At 37.2% G+C, this 2929-nt stretch overlaps 1 protein-coding gene across 1 annotated transcript; it reads right to left on the reverse strand.

Moving 5' to 3' along the window:
• Nucleotides 1-286: 286 nt before the first annotated feature.
• LOC102999109 (protein lin-9 homolog) lies at nucleotides 287-1416 on the reverse strand. Its single transcript, XM_057547340.1, has one exon. The coding sequence runs from the start codon at nucleotides 1310-1312 to the stop codon at nucleotides 287-289; it is 1026 nt and encodes a 341-aa protein (XP_057403323.1). The 5' UTR covers nucleotides 1313-1416.
• Nucleotides 1417-2929: the final 1513 nt, after the last annotated feature.

A 2929-nucleotide genomic window follows, 5' to 3' on the forward strand; every position in this document is an offset into this window, starting at 1 on the left:
AACAGTTTAGCTAAATATAAACTCTGCACTAAAGTTCTGCAGTGGCACAATAGCAACAAAGAATATGGAAGCATTTTTAAACTATACAAAAATTTCAAATGGAAAATAATCTTGTTTCAATTTTATTATACATTAACATATAAAAAGTCTCATTTTATGAGACATCTAAAAGAATCAAAGCCACTTCTACAGCTATATCTTAAACTCCAAATCTGAAAACAATTTATTTTATTTTGACTTTATAATATTCTACATTAAAACAGAGAAAATTCCAAATACACACTTTTTACAAGATTAACACCTTAGGCAGGGTTTTCCTTAAAAAACCAAAAACCAAAAAATGGAGAGGAGGAGCATAATGTAACCGTGGTGGAGTCATAAAAAATCGAGAAGGTCGCTGTTCTTGTCCAAAGGCAGCAATAGGCATCGTCTCATGAGGCTCATTACTAAGAACTTCATAGTCAGGGATAGTATGAGTTCCAAGCCCTGCCCTATCAAAAGTTACTCTATAAGTAGCATTAAGAGTATCCACAGCATCTATCTGTTCAGTGAACAGACCATCATGAACACCACGTAATCGTGCTGTAACTTTGGTTCCAATAACCAGGGGCAAAGGAATTTCGTCTGGGAGATCTTTGAACTGTGAAACATCCGCAACTTTCCTTTGTTGTAAGAGCCTTATTTTCTGCCGTTTCTGTTTTAATGCTGATCTCTCTTCCTCAAAAAATGCAGAAGAACATCTCCGTGGTTTCCCCATAAGCCGCCTGATTTTTCCGCAATCTACTCTTGTTAACTTTCTTGTTTTCAAATTAGGAAAAGATTCCTTTAGACACACACAGAAGTCATTGTCGCCTTCAAAAAGTGGTTTATCTATATTTGAGTAGAACAACTCATATATGCACCACTTATGTGCTTTGGGAAGCTTGAGTAAGTTACGTAATCGAAAACCAGTCTTATGTGAGGCCTTCTTATCTGGTGTTGACATTGTTGCTGTAAATTTATGTGGAACCATTGCCACCCTCTGATTTCTTTTAGGTGACCTTGTATTTATTTGTCTGTCATCTTCATCAGAAAAGAGCCGACTTCGTTTTGAATTTCTGAAAGGCATTTCCACAGCAGAGCCTGTATTCCTGCCTTTCCAAACAGGTGTTTTTTGTAAAGAGCTGTACTTTTCATTCCATGTGTTAGATAATCTTCCGTTTTTTAAACTGACAAGGGCTTTCGCTGAAGAGCTCTCGTCAGGCAACTGGTCGAGCTCCGCCATCTTGAACGAGCCGCGCCGCTTTTTCAAAGGCTGCCCGCCGCGGTGCATTGTGGGGCGGAGACTGTCTTTGCGAGGGAGGTTCGAATGCGGAGCTCGCTGCCCGCGGTGCGGCGCAGCGCGGCGCTACTCCCGCCGCTGCCGGCTGAGGCGGGTCCGGCTCCGCCCGCGCCTGCCCGGGGAGGGGGTGTCGCCGCCGAGACCTACATTTCTTACCGTGAGTTTTAGCACTTTCTGTTTTCTATTTTCCTGTCATGTTTACAAAATAAAGGGAAATGAAATATAAAATCCAATATTGTATAAGCTGCTACACAAAGATTGTGGTATTAGCTGGCACACAGCATCAGCTCAGAGCTCATAGTGCTTCTTTGTCAGCTGATGTTCAAAAGTCCAAGTTTTATAATATTAAAGGTCATTTAGGAGTATCAGATTATATGAAAGTCTAATGTCTTTTTGATTTATAGCCATCCTAGTGGGCATGAAGTGGTATCATGTTTTTTTAAAAAAATAACTTTATTGAGATGTAATTCACCCTTTTCAAGTGTACAGTTCATTGGTTTTAGATGTATTTGCAGAGTTATACAGTGATCACTACTCTCAAATTCCAGAATATTCTCATTACTCCAAAAAGAAACCCTGTACCTATTAACTAATTTACTTTGTTTGTGTGGATTTGCCTATTCCAGACATTTCATATGCATGGAATCATATAATATGTGGCCTTTGGTGGCTGACTCCTTTCACTTAACATAATGTTTGCAGATTTATCCACATTGTAGCATGTATCAGCACGTCATTCTTTTTTGTGACTGAATAATATTTCATTAGATGGATATACTATATTTTGTTTATTTATCAGTTGATGGACATTTTGGTTGTTCCTACTTTTTGGCTATTACGAATAACACTTCTATGAACACTTGTGTATATGATTTTATGTGGACATTTGTTTTCCTTTCTTCTGGGAATATGCCTAGGAATGGAATTGCTGGTCATATGGTAGCTCTATGTTTAGCTATTTAAGGAACTGCCAAATTGTTTTCCAAAGTGGCTGCACCATTTTGCAATTCCATTAAGAATGTATGAAGGCTCCAATTTTTCTACTTCCTCACCAACCCTTGTTATTGTCTTTAATTTTAACCATCCAATGTGTGTAAAATGGTACATTATTCTGGTTTTGATTTGCATTTTCTTAGTGACTAAGGATGTTTAGCATCTTTTCATATGTTTGTGGCCACTTGTATATCTTCTTTGGAGAAGTGTGTATTCAAGTTCTTTGCTCGTTTTAAAATTGCTTATTTGTCTTTATATGTATTGAGTTATAAGAGTTCTTTGCACATTCTGGATACAAGTCCTTTATCAGATATACATGATTTAAGAACATTTTCTCCCATTCTGTGGATTTTTTTACTTTCTTGATGGTATCCTTTGAAACACCAATAAATTCCAATTTATCTGTTTTCTATTTTTTATTTGGTTGCTTGTGCTTTTGGCGTCATATTTAAGAAACCATTGCTTAATCCACAATCACAAAGATTTATGTACTTCTTTCTAAGAGTTTTATAGTTTTAGCTCTTACATTTAGGTTTTTAAATCCATTTTGAATTGATTTTTGTATATGGTGTGAGATAGGTGTCCAAATTCCTTCTTTTGCCTGTGGACGTCCAG

This window comes from Balaenoptera acutorostrata, chromosome 1 (genome assembly GCF_949987535.1).
Source record: "Balaenoptera acutorostrata chromosome 1, mBalAcu1.1, whole genome shotgun sequence".
Taxonomy (NCBI): Eukaryota; Metazoa; Chordata; class Mammalia; order Artiodactyla; family Balaenopteridae; genus Balaenoptera; species Balaenoptera acutorostrata.